The sequence below is a fragment of the Cebidichthys violaceus genome, unplaced genomic scaffold, assembly GCF_023349555.1.
Source record: "Cebidichthys violaceus isolate CVI_PGR_0920_01 unplaced genomic scaffold, fCebVio1.0.p SCAF_17, whole genome shotgun sequence".
NCBI classification, from domain to species: Eukaryota; Metazoa; Chordata; class Actinopteri; order Perciformes; family Stichaeidae; genus Cebidichthys; species Cebidichthys violaceus.
Window position 1 is genome coordinate 3,365,730 of NW_027176340.1, and position 22,219 is coordinate 3,387,948.

Here is a 22,219-nt window from a genome sequence, read left to right on the forward strand (position 1 = left end):
TCTGGATTCCTAACAATAGCCAGGTAGAGCAAACATTATTTCATTACAATATCTAAACTCAATAGGAAAACTACCGCTGCCTGCGCCTAAACCACATCTCATAAATCAGAGCTGTCGTCGACTACTTGTCTGCTCCTGACTAAGAATAGAAAGAGACAGCAGACCTGTTTAGAGGGTTTGAACAGACGCTATGTGAATAACAGGCCGACAAACGCACACACAAAAAAAACAAAAAAAACCTTTACCTGCTCCTTAATGGGGAATGTGACTCATCTTGTTATCGGCTTGTCTGAGATGAGCTATCACCACAGAACAGCGCCTGATCACACTTCATTATGGGTTTTTTTTTATGATGCGGTGCTATTTCAGAATCAGGAAGTACATAATGTGCCAAAAAAAAAAAATGTGACACTGCTTTGTCCCTTTATGGTATTTGAATGCGAAAAATAATTTGTGGCAATTAGCTATTTGTGTGAGGCGGTAATCCCATAGTGCTTTGCTAAAAGTCTGTATATGTTTTTAAAGCGGTCGGCTGCATCAGCTGCCAGAAATCCCTCAGTAACAAACCGGGAAATCTTGAAACAATCGAGTTGGACTCAGCTGTAACACAGTCCTAAAGATGTCTGATCCCTGTGAATAAGAACATGGAGTTATTAGTATGATAAAGTACAGAGATCGTCTTTTTTTTTTCCACAGACATACATATAGTATTCATGTAATGTTTTTTAAGTAAAAGGGGCCAACCGAGTGCGCTGGACTGACAAACAGCGACAGTCAAATAAAATATATATGGCGCCATGAAGACATCGCTGGATCCGGTGGACACTTTCATTCAAAGTGGACGCTTTAATCCAGACAGCAGCACATATTTCTGTCACACTAGAAATTTACAGTCACGATATATTAGTTACCCCTGGCACTGTTTTTATTGTACGGTATTCACTGAGCGATTAAAGACTACTTGTAATATTATGCCGACAAGCAGTTTCAGCGATAGAGAGTTGAACTTTACAGGAAGCGTGGCTGTGATTTTATTGGCTCTTCTAGTAGAAAATCTAGCAATATGAGGGCCCCGGCTCTCAGTGGTAATAGTGATCGTGGCAGGGATAGTATTTTTTAACATCTGCTGACCTGTTTCAAGAGATGAGTCTCTTCGTTTACAACCTTCACTGAGGTGTCTGTGCTCCCTAAGGTCGTGATCATGGAAGTGCAGGGGCTGAAGTCTCTGGCTCCGAACAGGATCGTCTACTGCACCATGGAGGTGGAGGGAGGCGAGAAACTCCAGACCGACCAAGCAGAAGCATCCAAGCCAACGTAAGGGCCCGAGGGTGCATGCGCACACGCACACTTTAAATCACACTTCAAATTTCCAAAATCAAATGGATCAGCCGTCTGTTATTGATTGGCGATATAGGGAAGACAACAACTGTTTCAAGATTTGTGATTAAAGGTTATGCAAATTTAGAGTTTTATTGAATTGCACTAGGGAAAAGAAAACCAAAAGGAATCCACCCGAATTTATCACTGACATTGTTTGATGTTGATAATGTCCATTTCTGTTTGTTTTTGGCATCAGTTCTGCTGTTCAGACATCTAGTGATTCCATTACTGGCTCGTAATTTACAGGCTCATTTTAATTATTAATTTCATCCAAAGGGAAAATGTGATTTCAATAGTTTTAATTATCTGACCAATAATTTAACACTGTTCGTTTTGAAGTCGCACTGTTGAGATTGTGCCCCATTCTTTTTATTGATCTGGTGCCTCCTGTGAATTGCTTCGGGAGGCACCAGATCTACATTGCCATACTGGATCTCAGGGAGTTCCTGGTTGCAGGAAGACGTTTCCAGTGCTCTCGCATGTGTCCTATGATGCGTCGTGCATGCATGCATGTGAGACACTGTATTTAAAAAGAAAAGGGACTGTGTGTTTGGACAAAACTTAAATTGACTCTTTTATTTCTTTGAAATATATTCATTATTTGGTCCAGAGTAGACCTTTTACCTGCACCTTCTCTTAATGAAATACATGCAAATAATGCTTTAATGACAATTTGGGTTTTTTTTCACCGTGATGGGTCATAACAGCAAACCCTCTAAACCTATGGGAGAGCAAAAACCTTTCCTGTCTCTGTTTTGTTAAAGCTGCTTGAGTCATTCATGAATCACAGCTGATCCCAAAAACCTATTTGACTGGGTGATTTCTGACTCAGCCGACCGAAGTTGTGAAAATGTATTGTGTAATCCCACAGCATGTCAAGTATGAAATGAAACGGCGTAGTTTGTAAATTCCCTTCCTTTCTTTTGGAGTCCCAGGGGTTTGCATGTATCCTAAAATGTATTTTTTATTCTTTGTTATTCTAGACCCAATTCATAACGAGAGTGGCGTCCTAAAGGCAAATACTGTATATCTTTCGCTAAATATATCTACCCCTTGTCATCTTATTAACTAGCATTGCACAGCACAAGATACAAGAGAAAAACGTCCATGAAACATTCATGCAAATACGAGCTATTTTAAGGCCCAAATTCTTCCTCTGATCCCCATAATTCAAGAGCCATTTGATGAAGCGAGTGTGAGAGAGATGGAGGGACATGAACGAGAGAAGGGATTAGAGGAGAACAAGGCGAGAGAAATGTGTGTGTGTGAGAGACATACATGTATTAATGCACATGCTACTGCAGCTTATTTGCATAAAGTAATTGCTTGTGTTCAGTAACTGTTTGCTCAGACATACAATCGTGATTTTATACTTTACTTTGGATAATTCATTAAGGGCTTAATGTTCTTAACGTCGGCTAAACATTTATTTTCTGCTATCGTTCTGTAGTTCTGCTATTTATTTATTTGTTTCGTTTCCGACCAACTTGAGCGCAAACGGTTTCATACATATTTTGAAGAGCTTGCGAGCACGGCTCAGTCACATCCATTGATAAGCATTGATCCGCAAGGTCACCTTCATGGCGGCACAATGCTTCCATCGGAAATCAACACTGTTCACAACCGCCTCCTCGCCAAGTCAGTCAGCGGCTCTTTACTGCGCATGTTCGAAAACTACAGTGTCTTTCTGTACATTGAGTTGCAATTAATTATGGATGTTAGAAATGGTTACAAGGAAAACAGCTTTCCAAGGCTGAAAATTGACACCATGTCCTCCATACAGAGCTACAGAGCTCGCATTCAGGCATTCATATATGATGTCGGCAGCCCCAGATGGCAGCGCAAAGTAACAAAAGCCCATATATGTTGTGTAACGTGTTTACAGAGAACTGCGTTTTCCCTGCGTAATCCTTTTGGGCTTGTGGAGGCGAAGCTTATTATGATGAGATTCAGTCATTATTAGTGGTTTTCTCTTAAAGGGTAGGTTCACGTTTTAAAAAAAAATCGAATCTAAAACAATATTCACATGCTTGTATGTATTGAAAGCTGTAATGATTGCTTTAATCATTCATACAGGCCACAAAGTAATCCTTTGAGGGGGGGTTCTATTTATATAAATAGATAAATAATCCTATTTATATGTACAAATCAAAGTTCAACCAAAGCTTATATCATTGTTTTTAGTATTACATTTCGTCTTTTGTGTTAATATCCCTCGACTACGGCTCTGCAGAGAAGCACTAAGTGTACTGACTGTAACTTGATTTGACAGCTGGTATCAGCTCGGGCTGACACTGAACAAGGACTGTGGATTTTGTCCCCCATCAAGTTAAAGCAGACTTGAAAACCTGTAAACCTTCAAACTCTGACTCATAACTACGATCTACTGTCTGTGTGGAGTTTCCCCATGTTTCTATATAAAGATATGCAGGTCAGGTGTTCACAGCCTCTCAGTGTGAATATGAGCTTGCATGTGTTCCATCATGTAAGGCTGGTATCTGAAATTAAACTACCACCTTTATGTCTGTGGTGTTTTAGTCTTTAATCTGTTTTTGTATGATATGACATTTGAATATAGACGAATACATTTCATCACTTGGTTTCGAATAGACGCTCTACAAATATATATATATATATTGTCAGTGATAAGGAGTTGAATAAATACAATACACTTGACAGCAGAAGTTAATTTTAGCCCGTCTGTGGCATCTCTCTGTTACAGACCCACAGAATAATGTTGGCTGGTAAGACGGGTGTTTGGTTATATAAAAATCTTGCCAAGTGCAGCTTTAAAAATGTCTGGTATATAAATAGCAGGAATACATTTAGAACAAGTGACAGTAAGACAGAGGAATATAGTGTGTGTGTGTGTGTGTGTGTGTGTGTGTGTGTGTGTGTGTGTGTGGTTTTGTCCTGACTTTGACGTTCTGTAGATCTGTCTGTCGGCTGATATATCAAGGCTGTGATGAAGCGAAGACTTAATAAAGGACGTCAAAATGGAGATTGTGCTTCTTTCATTTCATAATTTGCCTTCGTCGTTTACTGAATGTTTCAGTGGGATTTCATTTTGGATGCAGATTAAGTCATTGTCTGGGACCACTGTGCAACCACGCTGTCATGGAAGCTAACCTCTGGAGTGTCTTTTGTTGTGTCTTTCAGCTGGGGCACCCAAGGGGACTTCACCACCACACACCCTCTGCCTGGTGTCAAGGTGAAACTGTTTACAGAGAGCACAGGGGTGCTGGCATTGGAGGACAAAGAACTGGGCAGGGTAACGTTTCTATTTCTTTCTTTTTTTTTTCTTTTTTCTGATTTCAACACAGCCACGAGAATACTGTAACCGGGACTCCCATTCTGCTTATGTGACCACCAAACAAACAAGTTACATCATCTTTGACTTATAAAAGAAGCACAACCTTTTGATTATTGTGTAAGTTAAACGTGAGATCGTCTTTTGTAGCCTACATACAAGAACGCAGCTCCACTTCCAATGCCTTCTTACTTTTGTTTGAGCATTTCTGCAAAACACTTCTTTGACATTAGCGCTTGGGTTTAAAACCATGCGAGGGAATTACGCCGCAGTGCTTCTCTCGTAAGATAGAGGTAGGTTGGCAAAAACCTTTTTTTTTTAAACATCAGATTTTCCAATCTTTGAGTATTATTTAAATATCGAGCTCCTCTGACTCAAATGTAGAGGGAGCAGAAACATTTATCAGTCCCCCCCCCCCCTCCCCTCCCCTCCTCTTTCCTTAGGCGTAAATGTTTAAGGTTACTGTGTGATGAATGGTTCAGGATGGTGGTATTTGCGTTGGGGCAGTAACGCCTCAGACGTCCCTGTAGTGGCAGTGACCTTGGCTGTGACAAGGCTCTTTGATCTCCCGCTGCAGCAGCGTTGGCAGGAAGGCAGGCTTCCTCAAAGCTCTTTAACTCGGCAAAGAGAGATTAGGCCTCCTCTTCGGGGAGGCAGAGCGAAGCACTGTTCTGTTCCTCCACTCCGATTCACTTTATTCTTTCACTTTCGAAAGATGAAATACGAAACACAAACGTAATCACCGGAAATTTGCAAACACACTGATGGAATCTTACTTTTTTGCTTTTCGTTTTTTTGATTTGAGTGCAGGTTGTCCTCCACCCAACTCCTAACAGCCCCAAGCAGTCAGAGCTCCACAAGATGACTGTGACCAAGGCGTGCCCAGACCAAGATCTGAGGATCAAGCTGGCCATACGTATGGACAAACCACAGAACATGAAACACTGCGGGTAAGAGATGTGCTGCCAAGTAAGCCATGTAGTGACGTTCCTGTGTGTCTTTCATTTCCCTTGTTTTTCTTGTGGAACTCCAGCCCTCTCAGCTCCTTGGCCTCATTTCTAGTCACGTACCATGGAAAAATACTGTGAAGTGCACTACTCCCCCTGGTGGACGCCAGTGTATAGTTTAGATGTATCTTTATTAGAAGGATACCAAAAAAAATTAAAATATTGAAGACAATATTATTCATATTTCACTCATGAAACCATTATGTTTTTTTTGTCTAAAGAATTTTATTAGACTTTTCTCATTTCTACTGCAAATCCAATTTTTGTTATTGCATATAATGAACCTTTTCTGCGCCGGGTATTTGCACCAATCAGTGGTTGTTGTCTTCATGACGTGGACCTGGTCTTTGTCTCTTTGTGTGTGGACAACGTCTTGACAGGTATCTGTGGGCTTTTGGGAAGAATGTGTGGAAGCGCTGGAAGAAGCGTTTCTTTGTGCTTGTGCAGGTGAGTTACGGTAAAAGCATCAGTGTTGAGGTCCTTTTTCCGTTTCAGGCTTTTTCGCCCATTCATGAGTCTTTTTTTTTTTTTTTTAATGAATTCTAAATTCGAAAGATGGCGCGGCGGATGGCTGCCTCGGTGTATTGGTACGCACTGTGTTGTGTTGTTTCCCCCGAGGCGGGCAAGAAAGATAGTAGCCGACGCCTCTCACGCTGCACACAAACTGTTTGAGTCCCTTCCCTCTGGCAGGAGGCCGCGGTCCATCAGGACCAAGACAAAATATACATAAAAATACAGTTTCTTCCTCCCTCATCAATAAAGCCAAGGACCCCCTGACTCAGTCACTACATCCCCAAGACAACTTCTTACAGTTACACATATTTTTCTCTATTAATATACACTTGACACTTTATTAATATACTTTTATTTGTTTGTTTGTTTACCATATTTGATTGCAAATTTTTATATTTTCTATTTTTATTCTAGTTTTTATTGTTATGCACCAATCACCAAGCAAAATTCCTTGTATGTGTAACGTACAGTTCGGATTTGGATCCTTAAAGATTACTTTTAAACAACTGAGTTGACTCTTCATTCTCCCCGTAAAAGTAACAGACGATTACTTTGAATTGAATTCCTCAAGGAGAGCACAGAATTCAATAGGTTTGCTTTTCTTGCTTGTTGAATTGATCGCTAATCCTATGCGTTGTAGGTGAGTCAGTATACGTTCGCCATGTGCAGCTACAGAGAGAAAAAGTCAGAACCTCAAGAGCTTCTCCAGTTGGACGGCTACACTGTGGACTATAGCGACCCCCAGCCAGGTGAGACGGCACACCTGTGCATGGTGTAACTACGCTCATGTAAGCACTCACTGTAAAACAGTAACTACTTGTTTGTTTTTACATCCTGGTGTCTCAGGCTTGGATGGTGGCAGGGCTTTCTTCAACGCCGTGAAGGAAGGCGACACTGTGATCTTCGCCAGCGATGATGAGCAGGACCGCATCCTGTGGGTCCAGGCCATGTATCGTGCCACCGGCCAGTCCCATAAGCCCGTCCCACCCACTCAGGTCCAGAAACTCAACTCCAAAGGGGGCGCCTCGGCCCAAATGGACGCACCCATTTCTCAGTTCTGTAAGTAGCCTGAAATAAACACGGTCACTTAAGCAGAAAGCAGCTTTCATCCACAATGCAGTGAAAGCTCTAACCCATAAATGTCTCACGCCACGCGCTCCACACCGCAGTCACAAAACGTGGTAGAACTAACACACAAGCACGCACACACATGCCTTGGTCTCTCACAGATCCCTCCAGCATCTGATGGACTTTCACTCATTGTCACCACTACCACAGTGTTTAGCTAAAGCTGCAGTTCCATGCTATTCCATCAGTCTGTTCACGAGGAACCTGAAAAAAAAAAAAAAAAGACGTTATCGCACAGCAGAAGGATCCGGTGTGCAAACTTTGATTTTAAAAAAAGCTAAATAGGTCACCACACATAATATTTAATCATTCACACCTGCTGGGATTGAATTCAGGCGGACAATGCCAGGGGGTGTGGAGATGGTCCTAACGGCAGGCCTGTTTGAATCCAGCCATTGCTCTAGAGGGCAGCTGTGAAGGCCGTCGTGGTTCTGAGACAGTTTCTCAGATGGTTCCCGTGTCACTGAATGACGGCCAAGCCAGACAACATGTCTGACGTTTTAACCGATCTGTCACTGTACTTGCACCTCTAAGCAGCCCACAGGTCAGGTAGCAAAGTGAAGGTAAGACTGTCGTAGTGTGGCATCTGTACCAACTTCCGTTGTAACCGTCTCTTGTGTTCCCCCTCATTAAAGAAAGGGAAAAATATGTCTATTTTTTTTTTTTTGTAAATTATGTCAGCAACATTTGTCTTCACGCAATCTGTATTTACTCGAGTTGGTTTTGACCTTTTTGCTGGCAGTCATTTTCTTATTTTAGAGAAATTAGCGTGCCGATAACAACACTAACATAGACCTTTCTGACCCACTGAACTTAAATGTTGCATATTTTTTTTTACCGATCCACAATAATAGATCCTGCTATTCAGAAAAAAAAAAAAAACATGACTTTTTGTGTGCATCTTTTGACTCCATAGTTTAAGCATTATTTATTTTTCAACTCTAAAGAACAAGATTTTATTTTTATTTTTTTTAGATTAATTGTACAAAAACTAATTGGCATTATTTACTCATACAAAAAAATGGGCATCCAGGGTTATAACAAAGAACAATTCTAATGATATTAATAATAATATATTATTTTTTTGAAATCCCAAAAATGTATTTCACTCTCTGTTAATCATATCATTGGAGTAAAACTATAAAGACATGAATTGGATCAGTTACTCAGAATCCTATCACACAAATTCTATGTTGTTTCTCCATTGGTTTCTTTGTCCAGTGTGTGATCGTTCTTGTGGTTAGTTGACTCCACTGATGCCAGCTGTTGCCATTCAAAGCCTCCTCACAGTGGCACAGACCTCCTATCCCCTCCCTGAAACATTGTGGCACACCACGCGTACATGTTTCACCCCCTGGTGGTCTTGAATGGCACTGGGACCATAACATACACAGCCCTCTTGACTCTGCTGCAGTGGACCGATCCTAAACAAGAGTCCTATGAAGGTTCTGAGCGATCCGCACAACATTTTAGAAAACAGTTTCATACCAGAAAGTGGTGAAGTACACGTCACATACTCAAATGTTCTTTTCGTATAATAGATTGTACAGAAAATACAACAAATGAATATGATATGTGGGGATATCATAGACGGCTTAAAGGGGTACTCCAGCAATGTGGTCTTGCGCTTCCATTTTTTTTTTTAGGGAACTTATAAGAGATTCATTAAAAAAAAGAAAAAAAGGCGGAGATGTCCTGATTTTTAGTCCCTAGAATGAGTCCAAACCAAAAAAACAACATTTCCCATCATGCAACTCGATAGCATATTTTAGTTTGACCCTCCGCGCCTTGTAACCGCCCACATATTTAAACCTCCACACCTCCAATTAGTATACCAGACTTTCTGTTATGCATTGGTGGTATTCAAGCCCTTCCAAGTTCACCCTGATGACATCAAGGCGACATCGTCGGGGCTATTTTCCAAAGTCCCATTCAGACAAGATTAACATTACGAAAAGCAGGTGGTAAATAAAGTATTCGCTGAGCTCCTTGGGAAGTTAACTCATCATTCCAGGCGGCATTTCAACCATCGCGGAAATTGCAGAATATGTAATATAAGTAATAGTCATTCAGCAGATTAAGGCTAAAAGAGAGCGTCGAAAACCTCCCCAATTTGGCACCGGAGAGTTCAAAGGGAGGTCTGCATTTTTTTGGCAAACATCATACTCCTTTCACAGGTTCAGTAGTACTAACCACGACTAGTAGACTGAAATCAGTGGAGTGCTCCTTTTTAAGCATGTTTAAATGTGTTATTTCACCAACACTTACACAACTAATGTCACCACTTGAAGTACTTCGACCCTTTTCAGGACCTTCATAGTCTCTTTCCTTTTAAAAAAGACATCTGTTACACATGAAACTGACTTAGGGTTTACTTCATCTCGGTAGATGTATGTGTTTTGCCAATGTCCCTTTTAAAAGTAAGTCTTCTGTCTGATCTGCTGTCATGCAGAGTGACGGTACTTAACGCGTAGCTCTTGACTCCTTAAGTACTTCTCCAGAATCCAGAAAGAAAAAAAAAGAAAAAAAACTGCAGTGGAGTGATGAGGAATCGTAAATTCTCTCTTCCTCTCTCTGTCTCTCTCTCTGTCTCTGTCTCTGTCTCTGTCTCTGTCTCTGTCTCTGTCTGTCTCCCTCTTTCTCTCTCTAATATGCCTCAACATCCGTTGTCAAGTTCACATATCCTCACATGTACTCACACACCACCGCCCACAAACTCTCATGTTGGTATAGGTTGTTGTTTTTGAGTTGTGTTTTCTTCTTCATGCTTTGCCTGTACCCTTCTTGAGTAATGCAGCTGCTAGGTCAGGGTCTCTCGTGATTGCTCTCCTCCAGCCTTGTTGCTAGTCTTTATGTTATTCTGGTTTGTCCCTTCTTACCCTGCTGTCTTCTAGCTGGACTCAAGGGTAAGTGCTTCCCTGTAGCCGGCACAGCTCAGATAATCCCCGCCGATTATCTGACAAATGCAACGTTCTTTCTCTCTTCTTTCCCTCTTCTCCTTTTTTTTCACGTCTCGCCTCATGTCTTAGATATTAGTTGATGACTTTTTTTGTTTTGTTTTTGACGACCTCAACTCGAGGATCAAAGTAGAAGCATCCATTCGTGCCAGCATAGGATGCATGTATTTTATTCTAAGATCTTATTATTTGACTCAGCAATGGTTAAAGTTGAAATTATAGTTGTTACTGCATAATTGCCTTCTCTCTTTATTCATATTGGTGACTGGATCCCTCAGAGTAAAGCAATACGATGATACAAATGTGACCGTTCTATTAGAGACGCAAGCTCAAAATTCCTATGTCATATGAGAACGATTAAATGGTGTAAATGTATTATCAATAATATACATTTTAGAGCTCAAAACAAGTCGGTGATTCTCTGATTGCAGTTAGGTGAAACCTGGAAAACATCAGACGTCTACGTAGATTTATTCAAAGAGTGCAGATAAAGTGTGAATGATGGCAGTCTGTGACGCAGTTATTTTTCACAATATATTTCCGGCATGAGTGAAATTTGTTTTGACACTTCTTAAGTGTTGATTATGCTTTACTTCAGAGGGCTCAAATGCTTTTAGTTATTTTTCTTTTGAACTTTCCTCAATGAGAGTTGGCAAATATGTATGCGGAGTATTCTGTATGCCAAAGACAAGGAGTAGCTAATGCCTCCCCTTCTTAAGATAAAAATACTCCGGACTCCCCTCTCCCCCTCCCCCTCCCCCTCTCCTCCCTCCTGCAGTAGATCGGCCTGTAGATAGTAGCTAGACCAGCGTTAGGAGAGATCTCATTTTGATTCCTTTTGACTGCCCTTTGTTTGCCTGAATAGGAGAACACACATGTGTCATGTGTCCATACTTTTGTACAAATACAGGAGTTTTCATTCATTTCCCCCCATCTCCCAGAGAATGATACAGTTTTGCCTCTTGTCGGCTTCATGCTATTTACCCATGTACTTGCACTAAATTGTATTGCTACCCTATTAGAGTTCTCCGGTAGTGGTATGCCTGTTAGTATGCTCTGTAGAGATCATAATTACACTGCAACATATTCAAGTATTGTCAACTTGCAAATGCGTAGAGAAAAAAAAAAAAAAAAAAAAAAGGAATGCCAAAAAAAGATTTAAAAAAAAAAAAAAAACGCAAATTTGAAAATGGGTCTGCAGATGTGCATGACATTTAAAAGCTCAATGAAAGTCACAATGTTCTCCAGCATGTGATAATTTACATATGTATGCAAAAGTACTCACCTATATCACTTTGGAAATTTGGTAATTTTATTTATGGTTGAAGTCATTATCATTATTGTAAGTTATGATAATGTTACTGTAGTATTGAGTGTATTCTGGACTTAAACTCCATTTCCTCATTTAATCCAAGCGAAGGAGATAAAGCCCGCTCACTGTCCGTCGTAGCCCAACCCCAGACCCCCCCCTTCTGTTCACTCTTTGGATGTACCTCACTATCTTTACACGGATCCACAACGTCACTCTTGTTTGTAACTTGGTTCCTGAGTGAATCTTCCTCTTGCGGTCATCACATTGGTCCAGCACTTGTCCGACCACTGTCTTATTGTCCCATTTTAAAAGGTTGTCTTAACGCACTTTCATCCTGCTACTGTCTCCCAGCACTGGGTTCACCTATACTGCCATTTCCTCTCGCCCCTCTGTGTTTCTAGCCCTCACGTGTTAACTGTCCTATTCTTTCTTTTACATTAATACTTTCCCCGTTTTGTCCCTTTTCCTCGAACAATCTCTTATCTCCATCCTCTACATTTTTACTTGTTGTCTCACAGGGTTCTCTTCTCAGACTGTAGTAAAAAAAAAAAAAAAAAGACAATTCCCTGAAGTGTAACCCTCTGTTGGTTCCTTTTTGAAAAAAACATATTATTTCAGTGAATGTTTAGCATCCGTATTACACCCATTCCTCTTCCCTCTCAGTGACCTGGAGGTTGACAGACGTCACTTCTGCTCTGTACGTTGCCCCGGCCCTACCCAGCCAAGATCAGGCCTCCACTTCCCGCCCTCACTCCCAAATCATCACCACTCATGTCAGCGTCTCATGGATACGACACCTGTCACTCATGCCGAGGACATGACTTCTCTGACGTCTCTTATCGGTTTTTTTTTAATCATCCTCGTCCCCATCATTTTGTCTCTGACAGCTGTATTATTTACAGAGCACAGGGGAATCATGGTCAGTATAGTTAGTAGCTGTTGTCCTCGGTGGTTTGGAGAAATAAAAAAAAACAGATTATTCCATCATGTTTTCATCACCCATATTTACTGAGCTTCATCAAAGTTTCATTACATTTCTGACACGATTTGATGTTACTAATGTTCTTCCTTCATTGAATTTCACAGAGCAAGGTTTTGTTTTTTTTAAAAGTCTTGAAAGTCTTCTTGCTGGCAAAAAAGTTATGAAGCAAGACAACAACAATACAAATCTGAAAGAGTATGACTTCCAATGATCCATAACTTCAGAAAAATATGCAAATTTCCAGTCAATAACTTTGTTTTCTTCAATTAGTACTTTATATTCTTATCACTACAGTGTGTTCAGATGAATAATTATTTTGCCATGTTTCTGTCTTTTTTTTATTTTTTTTTATTGGCACACATCCCAATATTTGTCAGGACCTGAGTGACATTCAACAATCGCGAATGGCAGAATCTATTGAATACAAAAAAAAATGCATCTAAATCTTATCTAACCAGCACTTTTTTCCAAATCGATGTTTTTGGGGATCTTTAAAGGTTTATTTCCCGTGCAAAATATCAGGGAATGTGACATATTGTACTAAGTTGCACGCATGCACATACAAAATAAAGCACCTATGCCTTTGTGCTTAGCTTCAGATGGATAGAATCTCATCCGCCAATACATTAAATCTCTTTACGCGGTCTGACACAATGCAAGTTGACAATGTAAGCTGTACGTGTTTATAATTTGCCCTTAGAAGTAGTAAAAAAGGAATCCCTGTTGTTTCTGTGTTGTGACGAAGACGTGCTGTTTGCCCGTGCCTCACTGATGTCTTCTCCTCTGAACCGTGTTCTTTCCCCTGTGCCGTTGGCTGGATAGATGCTGACAGAGCTCAGAAACATGGCATGGATGAGTTTATCTCCGCTAACCCCTGTAGCTTTGACCACGCCTCGCTTTTTGAGATGGTGCAGCGGCTCACGTTGGACCACAGGCTCAACGACACCTTCTGCTGCTTGGTGAGTGGCCGTCAAAACGTCACCGCGTCGATACATTTATGGCTTTTTCTGTTACGTTGGCTGACACACAGCAATGCAATCTCCCCCGTCTTGTGTTTGTGTTGCGCAGGGATGGTTTAGCCCGGGCCAGGTGTTTGTCTTGGACGAGTACTGTGCCAGGAACGGAGTTCGAGGTTGTCACAGACATCTGTGTTACCTGCGTGATCTGCTGGAAAGAGCAGAAAGTGGGGCTATTATTGACCCCACTCTTCTTCACTACAGCTTTGCTTTTTGTGCATCCCATGTCCATGGGAACAGGTGTGCTCTCACCCCTTCTTCTAACGTGTTTGTGCTTTGCGAGATACATTGCTGAACAGGGTTAGAAAGCACATTAGGATGCTCATAGAGATTGTGTTGCTTTAGGCAAACTGACAGCTCACACAGTGTAGGTAGATACACTCATTCCCACTGGACAAGAACAGAGAAGTCAGCAATATCAGAGGCATCCTCTGCATTTTCTGTTTTGTCTTCCATCTATATAATTTTGCCATATTTATGTTTGTTTATTTTCATGTGAACTTTTTGCAGCTTTTTGTGTTACATGTTTGCTTGTTAATCAATATATATATATATCTACATATTTCCTTGTTTTCTACCATTTTTCTTTGTTTTCTTTTCTCTTTGTCCTTTGTTGCCATAGTCTCTCACTGTCCATATTGTTCATCCTCCCATGCGTCCGTTAAAGTCAGAGAGGGCAGCAATTACTGGGGCCCGCTGGGCTATGAGGCCCTATTGTCCCCAAAGACCTCCCAAAGCCCAGGTCCTCGCACTGCCTCTAAACAAGCGCGCATATTCAAGTTTAGAAAGAGAAAGGATTCCAAAATACCGCTCTTTCAAGTGCAAAAAAGGTGAGACATTGTCATCTATTTCTATATGTATCACAAAGGGAACTCCAAAAAAAAAAAATACATCACACACAATTCCCAGGCAGTTCCTTGGAAGCACAAAGCTTTCCATCAGTGTGTTTTTTTTTGTTTTGTTTTTTCGTTCTTGCTCCCGTCGGATGAGAGGTTGCATAACTTGAACCTCTTCGGGGTTGCAGCTGGTTTAAAGTGTGTGGGTGTGATCCTCATAGGCCAGACGGGCTGAGCACAGTGAAAGTGGACGAGAAGGAGCGCTTTGAGGACATCAAGGAGAGGTTGCGTGTGATATTGGAAAACCAGATTGTAAATTTCAGGTGACTGCTTGACTCTCCCGATAGCACTCAGCCACAAAAAGTCACAAAACATAATGCCTGGTATTTTTCCAACTTGAATTGCAATTTCTGTCGACGTCTTCTTTTGTAGATATTGTTTCCCCTTCGGTCGTCCAGAGGGAGCACTGAAGGCAACTTTATCTTTGCTGGAGAGGGTTTGTAAATATATATACATATAAAAAAAGCATTTTATACTCCGCGAGACAACAACCGTGATGTAATGAAAACAGATTACAATGACTCCTGTTTAATGTGGCCCGCAGGTCCTGATGAAGGACATTGTGACCCCGGTTCCACCAGAAGAAGTTAAAGGAGTGATCCGCAAATGTTTGGAGCAGGCCGCTCAGCTCAACTACGAGCGCATTAAAGAATATGCTACAATTGAAGGTAACCAGAAACACACAACCTAACATCGCAAAAAACGACTGCTGGAGTAAATGGGTTAATGGTGTAATGATGGAGAATCCTCTGTAATTGTATACATGTAAGTGTATGTTATGCAGTCGTTTAACCATGTATGTTTTCAGATTGAAATGCTCAGCCAGTGGACATAAGATAGGACAAAAACAATGAACTACACGTATATATATATATATATATATATATATATTCTCTGATGTCCTCGTTCTTACGCCAGTATGAGATTGTACTTGTCACTGTTATTTTTTGTATTTACACATGGTGAATTCACCTTGGTATACGGTATATTTGTGTCCATATCCCAAATGATTTGTGGCATCCCAAATTATTTGTGACAGTTTTGTCGGTCACTTTCTGTCTCTCAGTCCAATAACTCTCTCCTTTGTTTCAGGCCTGCTTTAGCTCTGTGCTGTTCTGTAGGTCAAGTTGGCTTTTGTGTAGAGGTGTGTGAGTAAAAATGCATTCAAATCCAAAGCCCTGAAATCTGTTGATGTGCTGATCTCTCATTGTGCCTTTGACAACTCAAGCTGTGTAGTTTCCCAGCCTCTGACATTCGAGGACTGGACTCTGGGTTCAGCTTAACTGAATGTCCTCTCTGACGCCCAGTTCCCCGTCGATGCACACTCCCCCTCTCCCACTATCTTACCGTAGCTCTTACCTCTCTGATTTGACTCTACCCCCCCCCCCCCCCCCCCTGTTTACTCCTTTGATATACCAGCAGCTCTCCTTTCACCTCTATCTTATGTTCTTGCTAAAGACCACAATCTTCCTCTCCTCTCCTCTCCCTGCTCTCTGCTCTGCTTTTTTTTTCCTCCCCCCACAGTTGTTGGTTTTGCCACAGTTATCACTTTATTTGACCTCTTGACAATGTGATAAGTGGCTTTTAAACCAAAGGAATGCTGGGATTGAACACCTACAAAACCAGCATCAGCCACCTGCATGTGCTTTGAGACATAACAACATGGCCTTTCTTTACTGGCATGGATTACATATCTAAAACGACAAGACATTTCACAATGTCTTATTCTCTCTTGCTGTGTCTTTTGCTTCCAGTACACCCATTAAATGCATTGACATGCATTTTGCACATTTACATAGGAAACTCTGATGTTGTTTATGCCTTGAAAGAAATCCCCCAGGGTGCTAAAGATACTAAGGACTCAAACCTTAATATCTTGCCATGCTATGTGAATTTACGTTCCGCTGTCCTCGTGAGGAGCCGGTTTCCAAAAATAAACCAAACATTTGACCTTTGCCTCCCGGCCAACAGAATTTCGTTTTCACCTGGACAGCCCTCTTCCCATCAGCCTCTGACCTCTTGCCTTCCCACCTCTGACCCCAGCCTCTTGCATGCCCCGATCCTTTTTTATAGGAAAAAAGAGGGAAATGTATGAGCACCCTGTCTTCTGCTTGGCGTCTCAAGTGATGGATTTAACCATCCGTGAGTACCTTCATCATCCTCTCCCCAGTCTCTCTTTCCTTCTCCTTATTTAAGCACTCTTGTCACCTCATCCCCCCCCCCCCCCCCCCCCCCCCCCCACCCCCCCACCCCCCCCCCCCCTCTGCCTCTTTTCTCCCTTCAGAGTTGTTGCTCTTGCCATGCTTGTTTTTTATCTGTGCCTTTTGTCTGTGAGAGTGAGTGGGGAGCGCACCAGTTAAGAGATCTGAGCAGTACCACGCTGAATCAGTCGGGGTCCTTTCTTAGTACTACCATCTGTTTGTGATGGACATGAATGAGCAGTCTGGTCTGTAAGCTTCTTTCTTTTGGTTGGATGCCGATTCCTTTGACTTGAATGCATTTTTACATTGCTTACATTGTTATCTCCTCCAGTCATTTGGTCTGTGTCAGTGGTGTGCTGTGCCAAACAGGTAGGCTTTTCTTTCACCGTGACGCCACAGATAGCGAAGGAGGAGCATCTATTGTATGGGGAGGACGAGACAGGGAGCAGAGTGTGTGGATTTAACGGCGCCTGTCTGTGTATTATAATCACTTAGCGTGTCCCGTCTATGAAGCCGGCAGCTGTTCGTGTGTCTTACCTGTTTACAGCAGTCTGAGCTTTGTCTGTTTGTTAACAAACATCTTATCACTTTTTTTAATTTCCAATTTTCCACAGGCTAATATTTCAGTGTTTGTTTTTTATTGTATTGTTTGTGACGTTTGTCTGTTGCCTAGAAACCTCACTCCCTGGAGCTGAAATCGTCCCAGCAGATTCTTTGAAAAGGGTCACATGGTGATGAATAACAACCCCCCACCCCCCCACCCCCCTGTATCGTGAAAATAACCCTAAAACCGTGCTAATTCTAAACATCTCCTCTTTATCTCTTCTCTCCCTTTTTCTCCCTGAAGTTGAGAAAGGTCAAAAGGATCAAAAGGATCCAGGTGAACCCATGTTTAGCTTGTGGTTAAGCCACAGTGCACACACACATGTACACGCACATGTCGTTTGTCAAAAGATACAGAACATATGCATGCATGCACCGAATTGACCCGTAGCACATCTCCATAGAGTATATTAAACACCCTTGAAATATACACGCTCATCCAAGTTCTCAGACGTCTTGGCATGTTTAAAGCATCTTTTTATAAAGTAGATACCTGGAGATTGTATTACTTTATATAATTTAAGATGTGGCTCAAGACTAGTTTGTTCGAGATGTTTTCGTTCCATTTAGTTCAGCTTTAGTGACATGTTGTATTCACGGAACAGTGATGTGGTTTTGGGGTTGTATGTGACTGGAAAAGATCTATAATTGACATTTTTTTACATAAAGAGTTATAGAGTAATACAATCTCTTCCTAACAAAAAGAACAAGTCACATATGTTCCCACATGTTAAGGTATAAAGGTAAAATAGGGACATGAGCACCATTTGAATGTTATCCTCATCATCAACTGCAACACATACGAGCAAACATTTCAACATGATACTTTTGATGATGGGATTATATATGGTGAACAGGTTTCTTAATGTCAAATACGATCTTACATGATCGTACATTTCTATCAAATTTGAGATACAAATAAATGTCACCATCCGAAAAGTTGTAATTTCGGTGAACTGGCCCTTTAATATCCCGCAGTAGTTAGACACATTGTACATCGGTGTTTGAGCAGTGCCACGATAGACATATTACATACGGCATAGCTTCGGATTAAAATGCGTTCACGGTGCACAAAGGTGCTCCAGACAAAATACTGTACAAGCATTTTTTTCAAATCCTGCTCCCACTGGTGCCCTTCACAGGGCGTTACGACCACGGAATATACAGTTACTGTAACACAAATTCATGTGATCCATCCATTAGCGTCAATTAAATGTCCCTAAAGACAACGTCTCAAATATTACCTCGGCTCTTTAGATATCTCACATTTCCAATACAGTAATACAAAAGAGTCAGATCAGCGTTTTTCAAATCTATTTTACAGCCAGGACCCCAAAATAGATACACGTTTTAATTTGGCTTGAGTAGAAATACCTGAGGAATATTTGACAAAATGCTACTCCTTACTAAAATAATAGTGAAAGCAACAAAAGACCCCCAGTCAGAACTGCAGTGTAAAGACCACAACTGTTGTATGTAGAGCTATGTATATATGTGCTTTTGATTTGCATACATTCAGTTCCATGTTCCACTTATACACATGTCATTCCACATAGTCATGCTGTTTGAATAATCTCATTTCATGACGTTTAACTGTCTTATCAGATCATTCGGTCAGCAAAGGTACGAGCAAGTGATTTGGAGCTTTGGCAAATTGTAATGTCGACGAGCGAAAAAGAGCGGCAAAGCCTTTTTTTTAGTGCGCCGAACACCATCACACTGTAAAACATATTCATTAAAACACACCTGGAAGTCATTCATTCAAATGATTGGTCAGCAGTTTATTCATGTATAGGATAACGGCTGATTTATAATAAATAACACCATTAAAGCATCTAATGAAACAAACACACGATGCGTTTTGCCGGTGTTTTGGGTCAAAGCAGTGTCTGTATTATCTATGACCTGCTTTTAGAAATGTATTTTGTATAGTATTGTACAGATGTTAAAAGTTCAATATCATTTAGAAATGCATAAATGATTAAAAAAACAAATCTACGGAATTGTCCTCAACAGTTTTAAAATGACTTACAAATGGCTATAAATGTAATTTGAATACATTTGTACACATTTGCTTATTTTTAGAAAGATTTCTGCTCATAAATTGATAAAATTGGTTTTAGTTTTTACCAATTCAACATAAGCAACAGAATATAAATAAGTATAAAGCTCGATTCTAGTCAGTAATACGGTGGTAGACTCATTTTTTAATAGGAATTGAAACTCTTAAAGTGAATTTAAAAGGAAAACTTCAAACAGAAGTAATGAATCATTTTTACAGTGTGTGCTCATCGAGTGTTTTTTTTGCCATGCGACAGCACCTTATGCAGACGGCTTGCATATGCATGCATTGCACCTTCATCCCAACGCCACTACTCTATTGCCTGATTCTCTTCCAACATAAGTCTGATTATCCTTCAAACACATACGTTATGTTGCTCTATGTCATGCAGCCCAGAATGCATATCAATGAGAACACATTTTGACTTATTATGAGGGTACGGTAGATGCACATCACGGTGTAAGCACTGTGTTTATACTTTTATTAACAGTTAAAAATACAAACAGGAAGAAAAGAAAAAAATCTTCTCAGCAGTCATATCAAATCCCGCTGGAATCCTTCTCTGTGCTTAACTAACCACTCATCCCTCATCCTCATCCTTTTGTCTCAGAGAACGTAGGCCGCTTAGTCACGCCTGCCAAAAAGCTGGAGGAAACAATTCGCCTGGCGGAGTTAGTCATAGAGGTCCTCCAGCAGAACCAGGAACACCATGCGGAGGTGAGTGAGAACCCTCTCCTCCTCGAAAACACTTTCCCTCTATACTCTCACTCTTATCTCACTCCGCCCCTCAGCAGGGGAGTTAGTCTTATTATCAGCCCTCTATAAATAAAGCTGCTTTCATCTATGGGTAACTAAGAAAAAGAAAAAACCTTTCAAAGATGAATTTAATTTAGGAGAGCTCTAATTGGTGTTCAACAGACCACGGCTACGTGGAATCAAAGCGCCGTGTTTGAGCAGAGACTGTAAATTAGGCGTAAAATGATATCATGTGTGCAATTCTTTCCTCTGATTGCAGATCATAACTCGGTGTTTCAATGTTACGTAAGCATATACTATATTTTATAAGTAGTCCAGTGTAAACAGAAGGCGGGAAGGTAAACAGAAACACGGGACGATACGCATTACTCACAACCTCTGCGTTCTCTTCATATTTATTCATAAAAAAGTCCTTTTGCCACAATTAGATGACACAATAGCCAGCGGTGAAAGAAGTGCTTAAAGAAAATCTTAAAGTAAAATGATCTATTTAATATTGTAGTGAAATACCTCACCGCTAGAAGTCCTGCATTCATTAAGTTGAAGTACAGAAATATTAAGTAAACATACTTGAAGTATCAAAAGTGAAACTTCTTAGTTTATAGAAAATGAGGGATGTATCAAGATTACATAATTAGATTATTATTGATGCATCAATGGAAGAGATGGTAACATTAGATGAGTTATGAGGTAGTAAAGAAGAAAATACAAACTTTTATTCTTTTCTTTATTTTGATTTTTTTTACTTATTTTGATTTTTTTTGTGAAATAATGGGGGAAGTTCAATCACATCTAAACCATGTTCTTTTTTTCTTTTTTTTCTTCTTTTTTTTGTAATGGGTTACAAGTAAAAATACTGCAAAGTACTAGTTTAATCCATAACAATGCATCATATTTTACAGCTTCATCATTTGTTTTATTTTTGTTGAATTTTACTCTGAACAGTAACTAGTAACTAAAGCAGACAGATACATGTAATGGAGCAAAAACGGTACAGTAGACGTACAGTAGAAGCATTGCCACCAATGACAATAGTTTACTCATTGAATTCTGTTTGCTTCTATAAACATTAAGCTGGTAGGAAAGCATGATGAGCATTGTGTAGCTGTGTAGATCTGAAGGTGATCCGATGTGGTCATAGAACATCCAGATAAAGCAGATTTATTGTATCTCTCTGAATATGCTTGACAGGCGGCAGTCACAAGTTCTGGAGATCAATCGGTACAGTATTTTAATTTCTTTTTCCTCTTCAGTCCCCATCACGACCCCCCCTGTATGGCATGTGCGCCATTATGGCAAGAGGCACCTCTCTTACACAGAGAATGATGTCATAGATACTGTAGCAATGGGTGGGGTTTATAGGCATAGAAGTGAGAGAAAACATGTTTTTTTTTTTTTTTTTTTTTTTTTAAATTAAAAGGCACTGTAGCTTGCACAACATAATTGTGATCATAAAGCATGTTCATCGGTCCATAAAGAGGTTTCCTTTCTCTCCAAGCATGCTAAACCAGTAAATTCCCCCAAAGTATGCTCCATGTGAACTTTTTGAAGTTTGATCCACCATGAACATTTGTTTCCCCTCCATCCAACGATTAATTTCACAGTCCGCCCTTGTTCAAGCATTACTCCCCCCCCCCCCCCCCCCCCCCCCCCCCCCCCCCAGCTTCTCCTCCATCCCTCTCTGCTGTCTATTTTCTATAGTTCAAAATCCTTTCAAGAGAAATGCCTCAAAAATACTTTATTGTTCTGTACATCTTCCTCTGTTCTCACTGTCATATGATTGGTGACTGTCCAAGCAGGGAAAAGAGGTATGTAGTAAAGTTGAATGAGAAATTCCCATAATGCTTTGTGCATGTCCGGTAGATGATGCCACGTCTCCTTACCCCCCCCCCCCCCCCCCCCCCCTTAGCATCAATACACTCCCTCAGGATTGTTCCCTTGACGCGGTCTGCCCTAAAGCTTTCAGGGTCCCTCAACCTCTATCAAAGGTTGGACGCCACTCCGCCTGGTGACCTTTGAGCATTTTCCCCTCCCTCATCTTTCGGAAACTTTTACAGTCCTCCCATTTAATCCCCCCCCCCCCCCCCTTTTGTCCG

General features: G+C 40.8%; 1 protein-coding gene across 7 annotated transcripts in view; it reads left to right on the forward strand.

Moving 5' to 3' along the window:
• The window catches only part of cadpsb (Ca2+-dependent activator protein for secretion b), a 60,831-nt gene that overhangs the window by 26,450 nt on the left and 12,162 nt on the right, over positions 1-22,219 (forward strand). For 2 of the 7 annotated variants that reach the window (XM_068712161.1, XM_068712155.1), the window contains exons 6-20: positions 1,193-1,314; positions 4,540-4,651; positions 5,501-5,640; positions 6,078-6,144; positions 6,851-6,959; positions 7,057-7,269; positions 10,233-10,244; positions 13,412-13,548; positions 13,658-13,845; positions 14,663-14,764; positions 14,874-14,937; positions 15,046-15,169; positions 16,575-16,643; positions 19,978-20,084; positions 21,315-21,344. In XM_068712161.1, the coding sequence (XP_068568262.1) occupies positions 1,193-1,314; positions 4,540-4,651; positions 5,501-5,640; positions 6,078-6,144; positions 6,851-6,959; positions 7,057-7,269; positions 10,233-10,244; positions 13,412-13,548; positions 13,658-13,845; positions 14,663-14,764; positions 14,874-14,937; positions 15,046-15,169; positions 16,575-16,643; positions 19,978-20,084; positions 21,315-21,344 (1,596 nt within the window). Of the gene's footprint in view, positions 1-1,192; positions 1,315-4,539; positions 4,652-5,500; positions 5,641-6,077; positions 6,145-6,850; positions 6,960-7,056; positions 7,270-10,232; positions 10,245-13,411; positions 13,549-13,657; positions 13,846-14,662; positions 14,765-14,873; positions 14,938-15,045; positions 15,170-16,574; positions 16,644-17,549; positions 17,583-19,977; positions 20,085-21,314; positions 21,345-22,219 lie in introns of all 7 variants that reach the window. The other 5 variants (XM_068712157.1, XM_068712156.1, XM_068712158.1 and 2 more) reach the window with 5 other exon arrangements.